Raw genomic sequence first — 14,074 nt, 5'->3', positions numbered from 1 at the left:
TTCTTCATTTCAACTTTATTTACTTAATATACAGCAAAACACACTCAGTAGAAAGGTACAAAAATATGTTACAATTCAAGTTTGAACAAACCATTTTAAAAACCATTTTGTCTTTAGGCCGGTCAGTTAATACCGTGGGTTTCTTCCACCTGCAAAAGCAAAATATTAAACAAGTCCTCACTACCAAATACAGATGTCAAGAAACATCTACATGTCAAACAATCCAGAGAAAAGCAAATAAGATCCTCACCTTTTGTTTTCCCTCCTCTACAGTATCCACTTTGAGCTTCCAGGTGGTTAAACTGTCGCTCTGTGGGATAAAGAACGGTTCAAAAGCATATCAAGGAGCAAAACCTTCTGTCCATTTAAAGGGACGTAATCCACTTTAAAAAAATTAATGTTGAACAAGTTGATAAAGCTTGTTGTACTCTGGCTTTCCTGGAGACTAAGCTTTATAATATGAAGATAATGAACCCGAGCATCCTCTTATTAAGAGTGAACTTAGAGTGCAGTCCTGCTGTACAAATGTAGCTCTTCTTCAAAAAGTCATCTACAAAGACTGAATACACACAACAGTACAATTTACAACACAAGTATTTTTGATTGAACAACTGTGCTATGACTGATATTTGTAAGATTATGAGGAACATATTACACCTGATTGAACCAAATGACGATGCATTACCTTGACCTGTGCCCCTCCATTGTCCATTCTTCCTTCTCTGCTGTCCAGTTCTGCCATCAATTGCTTTTTTTATATCTACAAGATAACACTCAAGTTTCAGTAATCAGTATTTTACAGATAAATCAAAGCAAACCTTGATTACTAAATAAGAAAAGCACTACCTGAAGATTTAAAATGATGTCTTCTGTTTGTTTCAGTATTCTTCAGTTCCCCACATAAACAACATTGCTCATGGAATTCATTACATTGGACACCACAGTCCACCAAAGTTCCCTTTGATGGGGACACTTCAGCTACATTTTGAACTACAATCAGAACTTCATCATCTTTGACGTCCACTGCATTCTGGGAAATCAGCTGGATGGCTGATGAGGAAATTTCCTCTGCTGCAGAATCAAGGGATATTTCTTCAGAGGATGAAAGGCTTTTTTGCTGCAGTTCATTAATCAGGGTGTTCTGGTTTGGGCTTTGACAAGCCTCAGGTTCAGAAGACCTATTTTCAGTCTCATCCCTTTCAGTTGGAGTAGATGCGGCTTTTCCTGGAAGAGCTGAGGAAGGAGACAAAACATTCTTTTTTGAGTGAAGCAAGTTTTGACTTTGTTCTGGTTTTATAGATTCAGATAAATCCCCTTTATTTTCTGTTCCCGTCTCTCTCACAGGACTATGCTCCTCTTCTTGGATACTGGAACAAAGACAGCTTTCTGGTACTTGAACAGAGACACAGGTCGACAAGCTGTGCCCTCTCTTTTCTTCATTCATGAGGTTGTCATTTTGGTTGGAGAGGCCAACATTTTCAGCTTCCTCTGTCTCTTCATTAACGTTAAGTTCTAACATGCCATTTTGTAACAGCCACTCTCTAGTAGGGACATAGGCAGGCAGAGACTCCACTGACCAAATTGATTCATTGGATTTTCTCTTCACCTGACAGCTACTAGGAGACATACGAGGTACAACATCTGAGATCTTGTGTAGATACGTCCCACTGTAATTTTCTTGCACCTCAGTTTTAGAGTTGTTGGAGGAGAAATTTTGCACATCATCTGTGAAGGTTAATGAATGTCTTTCTGAAAAGCTTACTTCTACAGGCTCCTCGTGTGTACTAGACTCTAGGAATGCATCAATTGTAGAATAAGGGAGTCGAAGGCTTCTGAAGAGCATTTCACCAACTTTTGGACTTGCCATACCTTCATTAATACCAGTGCCAAGTCCATTAACAGAACCAATATTTGTTTCACTGCAATTGTGGGATAAAGGTTTGTTGAGCTCAACCTCATGCTGAGAAGATGTCCAAATATCAGTATGGGACAACTCCACATCTGTCGTTTTCAGCAGTGCTGTTTGTGGTGTTCCACCGCCCCAGTTCATCAAAATGTCAGGAACAGAGATGCGCCTTTCTTTAAGGACAGCATCGTCTTTCTGAAACGAGCTAGACGCTGGAAGTAAACCTTCTGGAGACCTTGTCCTCATACTGTAATCCCCATCTTTAGAAAGCGAGTCAGGGTTGGGCTCCTGGTCAGTATTAATTTGCGTGTCTTGCCTTGTGCTTCCAGATGATTCAACAGCAGTTGATGGAACAGGTTGTTTGTGAAAGTCTGTTATGACAGTGGTACTTGTGAAGGGTTCATTCACTTGCAAGTCTTTTTCTTCTCTGCTGGGCGACTTGCAGACTGCCAGCTCAGTTAAGGCTTGCTTGGGGGAACTTAAGGCTGGGGAGCATGGAGAATTTGAATGACTTCCTCTGCCAGAATCTGAGCCCATATCATACCCATGCATGCCTCTTTGTGCAGGCTCAGTTTGAACTTCAGAATTCACAGTTTCTCTTACAGGAATAAAATGATTTGGGCGAATTCTTCGCATCTGATTAGGATTCTGATGGGGTGCACCTTGAGTATGTAACTGTGGGTGGTGCAAGCGCCTGTAGTCAACTGGTTGAACATGAGGGAGAATATATCCTGGAGCCTCCATGTAAGGGGGTTGGGGTAGTGGGGGAGGGGGTGCAATCATGCCATAGCCTAGAAGATAAAAAAAAAAGTTAGGTTTTTTCCACAAAAATACTTTGCTGTTAAATAGAAGAAATAAAGTAGCTTTTGAAATTCATGGGTTAGGATCATTTATGTAAATCTGAGACTAAATCTAACTTGTAAACAACTCACTCTTGCTTAAACAAGAACTCATTACTCACTCATGCTTGGGAAGCCAGCAAAGGGGTTATAGGAGAATGGCATCGGCCACTGGTATTGAAGTAAAGGGGGTGGAGGTGGTGCAGGAATGTAGAAGACAGGACGGGCAAAGATGGGATGTTGGGCATGTGGGGGAAATCCCAGATCCTGAGCAGTGCCGTGTGGACATGGATCCTGCTGTGCAAAGGATGCCACACCACTGCTGGGGTTCCTTCCATCAGGTTCACAATTAGCTGTATGCGGTCTGTTAATCGCTGCCATATTCAGACTACAGGATTAGGAAAGTGGAGTTAGTTGTGAAACACTGTTCTAGCAAATGAAAAATAAATTTCATCATCCATCATCTAGAGCAGGGGTCTCAAACTCCAGTCCTTCAGGTTTTAGATGTGCCACAGGTACAAAACAATGGAATGAAATGTCTTCATGACCTCCTCCTGGGGTAGATCAGTTCTCCAGAACCTTAATGACCTCATTATTCTATTCAGGTGGTGCAGCAGAGACACATCTAAAAGTTACAGGACAGCGGCCCTTGAGGACTGGAGTTTGAGACCCCTGATCTCTAGAGCATCATTACATACCCAACAAGGTCTCAAAGCAAAGAAGAATACTCCTGGGAGGAAAAAAAACAGAGAAACAACCAAGCTTGAGTCAGGTTTATACCAGCCCATTTAGCAAACATAAACTGACTTCATATGTTAGAACTTTAGTAAAACCCTCCTCAGAGGTCTGACACCAATATAAAATATAAACTAAAAAAAACCAACAAAAAAAAAACAGTAATATGAACAAAAAGAAAGAAAGAATTCCTCTACCTTGCTGAAAGCCAGACAACAGTAAACACTTGCAGTGCAGACAGTCAGTGAAACGTCACAGCTGACACACCTGACAATAAGTACCGTAATCAGCCAACTCTGCAGTTAGGATCAGCTGAAAATGTTGAAGCCAATCAGAGGGTCGCATCACAGGGATGCATTCTGCAATTCTAACACTAGATGGCGAGTCTAGCCGAGCTATAAAGCAAAGGCTTTTCTGATGAGTAGATATTTGTCAGAATTACATCAGTGGTCGTGTTTTGTTGCAATGCCGAATCATTTCCCATAGAAAAAAAGCACTTTTGCCTCATGGCCAAAAGAAAAAAAAGAAAGAGCTTATCTTTGTACCTCTAAATTTTCATAAAGAAACCTTAACAGTAAATAGCTGAAGATACTATATCAGGGGTGGGCACTCCTGGTCCTGGAAAGCCGGTGTCCTGCAACTGGCGCGGGGTTTGACAGCTTTAGAAACCCCACAGGCTCCGTTCAAAATGTGGGTTGTTTTAGGCGAGTTGCGGTCAGTTGAGAGAGTGGATAGAGTTGGATAGCAGAGTTTGGATAGTGGTTATTTAGTTTGAGACAGGTAGGGAGAAAAAAAAAATATATATATATATATATATATATATATAAACACTACAACTTCCCCCACCCAATAGGGCAGTTTCACTAGGAAGTCATAGGAAAGCACGGGCTGCCGCACGTCGTCGACAACTCCTCGTCCTCTGGTCGTACCCAAGGGAGAGAGAGAAAAGGTAGAGAGAGAGAGAGAGAGAGAGAGAGAAGGGGGAGGGGGAGAGGGGGGGGAGAGAGAAAAAACAGACAAAAAGAGAGAGAGAGAAAGAGATATATAGAGATAGAGAGAGAGAAAAAAATATAGAGAGAGAGAAAGAGAGAGAGAGAGGGAGACACAGAGAAAGGAAAAAAGAGAAAATCCTATCCTGTCCCACAGCTATCCTATTTTTAAATTTAATTTTAATTCTAATATTAAGGACACGTGAGTTTTCACCACCTGATTTAACTCGAGTTACCTTGAACTCCAATACCTTCATCACACATCATAAGCAGATTTTCTCTGGAATAAACAAGGTATTGATCTAAATGAATTTTTTCCCCTTCCCCCTTTATTTATTTATTTATTTTTCTGGGATTAATATATAATGATTTTAGACTTTATTATTCAGGACTTATAATTGGGTTATTTATTTAATTTGAGCTTTTTACTATTTATCTCACTATTACAAATAGAATTGGTTAGTTAGTTTTAAAGTTCTTAATTTTTATTTTAGGATTTTTAAGATAGCTGTGGGACAGGATAGGATTTTCTCTTTTTTCCTTTCTCTGTGTCTCCCTCTCTGTATATATATATATATATATATATATATATATATATATATATATATATATATATATATATATATATATATATATATATATATATATATATAGTTTTTTTCTCTCTATCTCTATATTTCTCTTTCTCTCTCTCTTTGTCTCTTTTTTTTCTTCACCTTTTGTGAAGTCATTCCCAAGAGCCATAATAGACAAAAATTCAATGCATCACACTTGTTAAGATACAGCTGGCTGTGATTATACACCTGGCCAGTAGGTGGTTTCATGTGCACATGAAGCTTCAAGAAATGAACCCTTTCTCGAATCAGTTGGCTCAAGTGGTTCAATGCCTCATGAGGCTTCATCTCACCATCACTATCTTAGAGTCTCCCTGATCCAACACACTTGAATCCAACAGCTGAATCTCCTCCTCAGTGCAGTCAGGTTCTCCAGAGTTCTGATAATGACCTCATTATTTTACTCAGGTGTGTTGAAGTAGAGACACATCTAAAAGTTGCAGGACACCGGCCCTCGAGGCCTGGAGTTGTCCACCCCTGTACCATCTGAGTCTATACACATGCTTTAAAGAACAAGTGTGAAACTCCAGTCTTCAATGGCCGCTGTCCTGCAGTTTTTAGATGTGCCACAGGTAAAAACACTAGAATGAAATAGCTTAATTACCTTCTCCTTGTGTATATAAGTTCTCCAGAACCTTGCTAATGACCTAATTATTCTATTCAGGTGTGATGCAGCAGAGGCACATTTAAAAGTTGCAGGACAGCGGCCCTTGAGGACTGGAGTTCCACACCCCTGCTTTAAAGGAATAATTTCACTATTTTTAATAGATATTAATTATGATAGGTATTTATTTCTATAAAAGTTACAGTGAAATCATATTAATCTACAGTTGGCAAGATCTGTTTTGAAAATGTCAATGTTTTCCCTCAGTAAATATATTTCTAACATTTCTATTGAGACAAAATTTAGATAAAATGTTGGTAGCAAACCTGCTAACCTGCACATTAAAATAAATCAAAACAAAGTAATTAATAAATTAAATTATGTATAATGAAGTGGAAATGATTCTGTTGCAATTTGACTTACAATGGCGACATGATAAGAGAAAAACTTTGCTCAAAAACACCACAGCACTAACTGCAGGCAATATATCAGAAGTACACCAACAATATTTATATCAAAAGGTGTGGTTCGATTTAGAGACGGTTGCTATGAATTCTGTCAGTGTTTTGAGTTACCATAGCAATGAAATAGGTGAAAAAAAACAACAACAAACTTTGCTCAAAAACCGAATTTAAGTCAATGGAGTCAGGTCTTTAAAAATTGTGAAAATTCACTTTTTTGAGGATTTGCTGTGCCATCATGGCTTCACTTAAAAATGGCATTCCACTTTCAGTTTGTAGAGACATCTGTGCTCTGTTGAAAAGTCAAGACAATATCCCAATACTACTTATGTTTTTTCACAACTTGTCTCCAGGCTCACCAAAGCTTAAATTTTTTCTACAACTAAGGAAACTAAGGAAGTGGAAGATCTGCCCTGCTAGAGCGGGAGACACACTGGATTTTTGACAGCTGAAGATTTTTAACTTGCCCTCACACCTACAAGCATTGCTCTATTGGCCTGATATTTATTTATAACATTGTGCCAGTGGTCTGCTTCCATAAAATCTTCTCAAAATGGCTCAAGGGCTCATGGTTTTCTGTCAAAGTGCTTCAGAGAGTTTTAATGTCAAAGGGAAAACTCAGACTTCTGTTATTCATTCTCATTCCATCCTGAAAAATTTTAGAGGGCAGCAACACCATCTCTCTCCTTCATCTGTGCTTTTACTGTGATTGAGGTACTGATATGAATCTTGGTACTATCAAACAAGACAAATGGACCTCACACATGCTTCAAACAGCTTTCAGATTGGGTCTTATGGTTCCTTAACTAGAATGAGTTGTTCAAACTGGTTTTTCACTGAAATTCACTGGACAGTGGGACTTTGTTCTTTAGAATATTGTAACAATATTGCAGATGGCAAACTAAATATGTTTATGAATGTGTTTACAAGCCACCTGTCATGTAAACTTATACATGAAGTAATGACTCAGTTGGTGCCAATCCTGAGCTTGGTTCTGGTCTTGCGCTGATGCTTCTGTCTGTGAGCCTAATAATGACAATCTTTACAAATTGAAATATTCCTCCTCAGCACATTCTGCTGGTGACAGATAATGAGTAACTGTAAGTGAAGGTGGATCATTCTGATGCATGTTTGTTCATTGTGCAAAGTGTTTGGCTGCTGACAGGACAGTAATATGGTAAATGGCCTGAACTTGTATAGCTCTGTATGTAGTCCAGAGGACTCTATAGCACTTTATGCTACATTCAGTCATTCACACACACATTCACACACTAACAGTAGTGAGCTCCTTTGTAGTCACACATATCTTGGGGCACAATGACTGAAGAAAGACTGTGATTCAATTGGAGCCACTGGGACCTCTGACCACCACTAGCACACAGTGAAGTGTCCTGCCCAAGGACACAATAATAGGTTGTGGTTCCAAACCAGCAAGCTGAGTCTAAAAACAGATCTAATAGTCAAAATAATAATAACTTAGATCTGAACTTAACAAAAGCAGATTTGAATCTGAAGATGTAAAATCTGTAATTGAAAAGAAAAACAGAACTGAGCTAAACTAAATCTTCCTTGAACTACAGTTTTTTGTTTTTCTGATTTCGATATAAAAACGTAAATGTACACTTCCTGAATTGCAGAAAAACTGCATTTTCAAAACTGTTTCGGTTACATAACATAAACCACTGACAGAATATTTTAACCTTAGCTTTTCCACAAACAGCTAACATTAACAAGCAGAAGCAGCTGCTGTGGTTGATCTGATTGTTTGGTGAAGGAGTGAGGAGTGAAACAGTTTTTCTACCACAAATTAATGTTCATGTTTAAAAATGTTTGTATGAAGTTAACTCAGGGAATATTTCTGTTATTTTTATAAGTAAAGAAAACACACCTTTTTAAACCATAAAACTCTCTGCGAGGGCTTTTAATTTTGAGTGAGCCGAAAAACTCCTACTAAAAACTACTCTGGCACTTTTTGATTTTTGGACCTTATTATGTTGCAAGAGTAGCCAACATAATAACAGAATGATTCTCCATATTTAAAACATCTGAAAAATGGGCTGCATAACTACATGCAATAAAAATCATCTAGAAGTATGACCTTACAACAACAAAAATTCTAAACATTCCAACTAATTTAAACTAGCAAGGTCAAACTGAATATTGATTTATGCCTGACACATGGTCAAATGATGTCATTTCAGCAGCCACGCCCCTCTGCATGGTTTCCATGCAGATCAAATTTATGAGTACTTGGAAAAAGTTTTCAAAAACATTTGAACCACTTTCCAAAAACACAAAAGAAAGACAGAAAAAAGTATCAGAGTTGTTTATGATTCATAACTCTGGCATGACAGATGAAACTCACCCCCAAAAAGTTGATTGTTGTTGGTAACTTCGGAAAGATAAACTCCTTGGCAGAAATTGATGGGAGCTTTCTGAGAGACTGCTATGTACTATGTAATAATCTTTTTTATTGTTTTTGTTGAACAGAAAGTTAAAAAACATGAAAATCTGAAAACCTTGGCACCTCTTTAGGATTTGGAATGTTAGGACATTATGTATGTCTGCTCTTGTGTGTTCATGACCGTTTTTTCTGGCTGTTTTGCAGATTTTTTGGGAGGCTCATCTACGAATATTAGTTTGGGGGTCTGGCCTGTTAACTGATGAATTTGATCTAATTCATTGTAATCAAACAAACTAACCAATTAACTTTTGGATTTTCTGAAATTAAAGATATTGTTAATATACATAAATTTTGTGGAAAAAGTCCAAAATATGAGATGACCAACATTAAAAATAGAATAAGGTGGAGAAAAGAAATCTTAAAGTAAGATGTGTTTTTACTAGTAATGTGTTCCAAATGATCTGAATGTCTGTAAATGCGTTAAAGAGTGAAATAGTGTGCTTCTTCATGTCTGATATCAGCTGCACGCAGGTTCTGAGACTGCAGAATGATAACAGACTGTACCCACCCATCAGAGGGTTGGGTCAGCACTACCAACATGAAGCATGGTGGTCACCTTAGCTAAGGGCATTAAAGCTACTGATTCACAGTTTTTTAGTTTAACCTTTTCCTGTTTTCATTTGATTTATTTGGTGGCTCTTTGAAACAGGTAAATTTGACAAGTTCTGAGTTGCACTTGATTGTTACGTTACACAGTCCTTAAATAATAATAATTTAAAAAAAAAAAACTTATGAAATGTTTTTGCTATGCTATTTTTTCTTATGTTGCCTTTATTGTATGGTGTAATTATTTTTTAAAGGTTTTATTGGCTCTTTTGGCCTTTATTTGATAAATTGACAGGAAGGTGGGTAATGAAAGAAGGGGAAGATATGTAGCAAAGGTTGCCAGGCCGGGAATTGAACCAGCGACAGCCGCACCGAGGACGTAGGACTCCATAAGTGGGTTGTGTTTAACCCCTGCGCCATCACAGCACACCCAGTCTCATTCTGACTTTTGTATTTTTTAATTTGTGTGAATCTGGAGAATTCCATTTCCTTGTTACTTTACTGCTGGTACAGAAGCATTTCTATTATTCTATTCTATTCTATTCTATTCTATTCTATTCTATTCTATTCTATTCTATTCTATTCTATTCTATTCTATTCTATATACAATGATCGGTCCACATTGTGGGTATAAATGGTTTCCAATTATATGAAAATTTAATGGGGGAATATGATAATAATAATAAAACTTTTTTCATAATATACTTTACATGTAAATCTCAAAGTGCTACAAATTTAGTGTTCAACCTATCATTCAATTTTATTTATAAAGCACCCTTCATGCTAAAAGCAGCTCAAAGTGCTGTACAGATAAAAAAAACAAAAAACAATTACCCACCCAACGTGGAAAAACACACAACCGTATGGAAAATGCATAAACTGATTGGAAATGATCCAATTCAGGAAACGGAGTTTAAAAAGGTGGGTCTTGAGCCTGCTCTTAAAGACAACAACATTTTCAGCAGCCTTCAAGTTCTCTGGCAGTCTGATCTACAAACGGGGGCCACAACATTGGAAAGAAGCCTCACTATAAATGTGTGTTCTGATTCTTGGAACTGGTCCAGTGCCTGAGGACCTCAGAGTCCACAGGGGTTCATAAGGTATAGCAGCTCTGCAAGTTAAGATGGTGCAAGATCATGAAGACATCTAAAGACCAGCAAAAGATTCTTAAAATCAACCCTGAGATGTGCTGGGAGCCACTGCAATGAACAGGTGTGATGTGAGCCTGTCTTCTGGTCTTTATTAGCAGTGGAGCAGCAGAGTTTTGTAAAAGCTGAAAGCTGTGCAGAGTTTTTATAGGGAGACCAGAAAGCAGGGCATTACAGTAGTCTAAACGGCTAGAAATACAGACATGCTTAAGAGTCTCAGTATTGGCGAGAGATAGAATAGAATAAACTCTGATTATATTTTTAGATGGCAAAATCCTGTTTTAACTATTTATGATTTATTTGTTTAATATGTGGAATAAAAGTAAGGTCAGAGTCAAGAAGAGCCCTCAGGCTTCTGATTTGTTTAAAAGATACAGTTTGTAATTTTTGAATTATAATTTCTTTCAAATCCTTTGGCCCAATGATTAAAACTTTTGTGTTGTCCTGGTTAAGCTGGAGAAAGTTCTGAACCATCCAGGTCTTTATGTCTGAAGTGCAATTAAAAGCACCTGGGCAGTGATTGGCTGGGCGTCGTCAGCATAACCCTGGAAGCTTATTCCATGGTTCCTGATGACTCCACCAAGTGGCAACTAGGGGACCTATAATCCCCTACTTTGTAATAGTAATGTGTGCAGCAAGATGTTGGAGACCTTCTACCACAGTGTTGTTGCCGGGGCCATCTTCTTTGCTGCTGTGTGTTGGGGAAGCAGCATCAGAGCCAGCGACTCTATTAGACTGGACAGAATCATCAGGAAAGCTGGCTCTGTACTGGGACTAAGGCTGGAGTCCCTGGAAACTGTAGTGGAGAGGAGGACACTGAGGAAGATTCTGTCTATCATGGACAATAAACAGAACCTTCTCCACCACATAGTGGACAGACAGCAGAGCACCTTCTCACATAGACTGATCCAGCTCCGCTGTCGTAGGGACAGATACAGGAAATCCTTCCTGCCACATGAAATCTCACTGTACAATAAAAGATAAATCATTGTTCTGCACTAATCAGCCCAATTTTGAACAACTGCACTGTGGCACACTTGTTGTACATATATTACATATACATATCTGCATTTTTTGAATCTCTGTAAGGACTGCTCTTAAGTTGCATTTTATATTTTAAAGCACTTTATAATTTTACAATTCGTAGCATTTTGCATTTAATATTTATTTTATTTCATCTACAACTAGTTGTTACTGTGTCTTGTCTTTATGCTGCAACTATTTCCCTGTAATTTCCCTGCTGGGATGAATAAAGTACTTCTATTCTATTCTATTCTATTCTATTCTATTCTATTCTATTCTATTCTATTCTATGAGCCTTGGAGGATGCCATAATTAGCATCATGGATCTGTGAGGAACATGTATCCATACCGACCAAAACGTTTTATCTGCAAGATAGGATCTGAACCACTGAAGAACAGTACCAGAAAGACCAACCAGATTCTGTAAACTATTTAAAAGAATCAAATGATCCACTGTATCAAAGAAGCAGTCAGATCCAATAGGGCAAGGACTGAGAGCTTGAATAAGAATCCAGATTATACTTCAAATAATTTACATTTTTAGAAGGGCAGTCTCTATACTGTGGTTCATCCTAAAACCAGAATGATACTTTTCTAAAATACTAGTGTCATTTTAAAAAATATGTAATTAGAAAGAAACGAGCTTTAATAAAATTTTACTTAAATTCTTCATATAGTTACTGGTGGATATTCAGTTACACATATTTGCATTTGGTAATATAATTGTTATTTGTCATTTAGGCACTAAAATAAAGAAGCAACTCATAATATACAAGTGGCATAGAGTCAATTAAATGGTTAATTGTAGCATAATTACTCATATATTTGAAGGTTTGTTTTTATATTGGAATAAAGTCTCACCAACTCACAAAGGAGGTTCTCAATACCGGCTTTTATTTAGCAATTTAATGAGTGGAATACAATCCTAGAAAACACTCGAGCATGGAAAAGATTTCACAAAACACACACAGGCTTTTATTACCAAACAAATCTGAAACAACTCCACATACTTCACAAACAGCCAGGATATTATTATAAGTTAAAGATTAACAAAATATTCAGTTATTCATTTTGTCATATTTTTAGACCTCAGTAAATTGTAGTATAAAGATAGCCAAAGTTTCAAAGATTATAATTTTTAAAATAACAACCACACCCATGAATTCCATCGGTGTGTTTATTTACGCATAAGTTTGATATTCTAATGTTTCAGAAATTACAAATACGATTTACCAAAAGTGTTAGACCAGAATGGCATTTATTCATCCTCAGAGGAAATAAAGGCAAAACATTCTAGAGATAAAATGAAGCAGAAGGTTTAAGTTTCAAGTAGCTGGAGAAAAGCAGAAAATTAAAAGATGTCTTTATGTATTAATAGTTCAAAGAATGAACATTAAATGGAAAGCTATTGAATAAAGATGCTTTGGAATACAGCTGCATTGAACACATCACAATTTTGTCATAGTAAATATGACTTTTTAACCAGGTTTTTGTAACAATTGAAGTAATCCATATATAAAAGAAACCAAAGCAAACAAGTTCAGACATTAAGTTATGTGCAGTAATTAGAGGGAAAAGTATTGAACACACAGAAAGGGAAGTGGAAAAAGACATGGAAATCCATCAGTGATCAGAAAGACATCCTGCAAATGAATATCAGCTGGTTCAGTCCAAACTGATGACCTATAGAAGCCAAATTGCTGAAAACAGTTCTCGTTGCAGTTGCATGAAGAAAATCGCATCATTTTGTTCTCTTTCTTATGCTGTTTGCACCCCTGGTGAACTTTTTTCCCCTTCTCTGAAAGATTGTGTGATTGGTCTGAATTTCATGAGTGTTTTTATTCATTCAGGAGGATACTATCACACAATTACCATGGGCTGCTGATCTGACTAGTATCTGTGCAAGATAGGACAGATAGTCGGGTATCACAGATAGTCAGAGCACTGTTTTGTCAGTCAGAGAGAAATTGTTTGATGAGGAAGAGGAAGTATATACTGAAATACTACACTGCCCATTCTCTCAATTGAAGCAGGAGAATGGCTCATCAACGCCTAATGTTTGTCTTTTTGTTTTCTTAATGACATGGAAAAAGATTGATTTTCCAGACTGTTAAATATTATTCCCTCCTCCTCTGAACTTCTGAACTCTTAATAGTTGTCTCTCTGCCATGATTGCTACACATTGATTGTAAATTACACATATGGCAAAAAAAAAAGATTCTGCAGTGGGAGGGAAACTCGTCTCAATGTGTTTTGTGGACCATAAAAGGTCTTTGCAAAAATGAAAATCCGAAAACCACATGACTGTACATTGGCAGTCCGATTTTGGTCGAACTACGCTGGGCCCTTCAGAAAGATATGGTGTTGGCAAGTAGAATTGTTTCAGAAAACAGTAAGCAATGCACTCAGTAGCCATGGCCTGTATGCATCCTCACCACGCCAAGCTCCATTTCTGGAGTCGAAGCAAGTTTAAGCTTGTTTAATGTTTGCTGAACAACATTTGGACAAGCCTGTAAAACACTGGGAGAACACAGACTAGTCAGATAAGAGCAATATTGAGTTCTTTGGATGCCATAACAAACATCATATTTGAAGGACAAAATGAACTGTCCCAACAACACCAAGCAGACAGTAAAGTTTGGAGGTGGGAACATCAATATGTGGGCCTGTTTTTCTTCATATGGTACTGGCAGAATTCATGTAATTGATGGAAAGATAAATGGTAAAGTGTATAGACATTATAGA

The 14,074-nt window shown here is 37.6% G+C and overlaps 2 protein-coding genes across 2 annotated transcripts in view; both read right to left on the bottom strand.

Annotated features, from left to right (window-relative positions):
- On the bottom strand, positions 1–3,777 carry LOC122840779. Its single transcript, XM_044133411.1, has 7 exons — positions 3,678–3,777; positions 3,444–3,475; positions 2,868–3,133; positions 847–2,697; positions 686–760; positions 251–310; positions 1–149 (listed from the first exon to the last, which is right to left on the bottom strand). The coding sequence occupies exons 3-7, from the start codon at positions 3,124–3,126 to the stop codon at positions 127–129; spliced, it is 2,268 nt and encodes a 755-aa protein (XP_043989346.1). The 5' UTR covers positions 3,127–3,133; positions 3,444–3,475; positions 3,678–3,777; the 3' UTR covers positions 1–126.
- An 8,425-nt stretch (positions 3,778–12,202) lies between these two features.
- The window catches only part of cahz (carbonic anhydrase), an 8,364-nt gene continuing 6,492 nt past the window's right edge, over positions 12,203–14,074 (bottom strand). The window contains exon 7 of the mRNA XM_044133410.1: positions 12,203–14,074. This exon is cut by the window's right edge and continues 832 nt beyond it. The gene's annotated coding sequence lies outside the window, so the exon portion shown is untranslated.

Source organism: Gambusia affinis, linkage group LG12, assembly GCF_019740435.1.
Source record: "Gambusia affinis linkage group LG12, SWU_Gaff_1.0, whole genome shotgun sequence".
Classification (NCBI taxonomy): domain Eukaryota; kingdom Metazoa; phylum Chordata; class Actinopteri; order Cyprinodontiformes; family Poeciliidae; genus Gambusia; species Gambusia affinis.
This window is presented reverse-complemented; position numbering and strand designations above follow the sequence as displayed.

What these genes read in the sequence shown, in the direction of transcription:
- LOC122840779 (XM_044133411.1), bottom strand. Translation starts at nt 3,126, where the DNA reads ATGGCAGCGATTAACAGACCGCATACAGCTAATTGTGAACCTGATGGA. An exon ending in TGCTGGCTTCCCAAGCATGA is followed by an intron (nt 2,698 to 2,867) that starts GTGAGTAATGAG and finishes TTTATCTTCTAG; the next exon opens with GCTATGGCATGATTGCACCC. An exon ending in ACATCATTTTAAATCTTCAG is followed by an intron (nt 761 to 846) that starts GTAGTGCTTTTC and finishes GTTATCTTGTAG; the next exon opens with ATATAAAAAAAGCAATTGAT.